This window comes from Pterocles gutturalis, unplaced genomic scaffold (genome assembly GCF_000699245.1).
Source record: "Pterocles gutturalis isolate BGI_N339 unplaced genomic scaffold, ASM69924v1 scaffold2019, whole genome shotgun sequence".
Lineage (NCBI taxonomy): Eukaryota > Metazoa > Chordata > Aves > Pterocliformes > Pteroclidae > Pterocles > Pterocles gutturalis.
This window is the reverse complement of record NW_010130261.1, coordinates 1-630: the sequence shown is the minus strand read 5'-3', so window position 1 is coordinate 630 and position 630 is coordinate 1. Positions and strand designations below refer to the sequence as shown.

Sequence of the window (630 nt, the reverse complement as noted above, 5' to 3'; positions counted from 1 at the left end):
CTCCTCTGGACGGGGTCTTTGGCTGCTGCCATCATCCCCCTGACCCCAGGGCTCCTCTCTGGGCTCCAGCTCCGGTTCCTCCTGCTCCAGCACCTCTCCTGCAAAGTCCTGCAGCTCCCCGGGCTCTTCCCAGGCTCCGCTCTCCTGCCCCAGGGTGTCGGGACCCGCAGCCTCTCCTGCCCAGGGCTCTTCTGCTCCCAGCAGCTCCCCTCCAGCACCATCCTGTGCACTGCCCGGGGCTTCCCCTCCCGCGACATCTTCAGCCCGTGATGAAGACTCTTCTTTTAGGATGGCCTCGGGGATGCTTGAGGGCTCCTGCCCCGGGGACATCTCCAGCTCCCTTTCCTCCTCTGCAGCCCGATCCGTCCCACCCACGGGCATTTCCCAACGCTCACACTTCTGCTCTCCCTCACCAAGCTCCTCTTCCACGTCTCTTTCCGGGGGGAAAACCGGGTGGCTTTCCACGGGGACGGCACGAGGACTTTCACCGTCCCTCTGCGGGGATTCCCCTTCTCGCGGACCTGTCCCTTCGCCCTGGGAATCCTCATCCTCCCCGCACGGGCTCTGGGCTCCTCTCCCCTCCTCATCCTCTGAAGGATGCGATGCCCCCACGCTCAGGGTCTCCACCTC

The 630-nt window shown here is 65.4% G+C and overlaps 1 protein-coding gene across 1 annotated transcript in view; it reads right to left on the bottom strand.

The window, feature by feature from the left end:
- Window positions 1–381, bottom strand: part of LOC104466639 (fibrous sheath CABYR-binding protein-like) — a gene marked incomplete at its 3' end in the record, with an annotated part of 2,735 nt that extends 2,354 nt beyond the window's left edge. Inside the window, 1 exon segment of the mRNA XM_010080146.1 lies at window positions 45–381. Coding sequence (XP_010078448.1) covers window positions 45–381 — 337 coding nt within the window.
- Window positions 382–630: the final 249 nt, after the last annotated feature.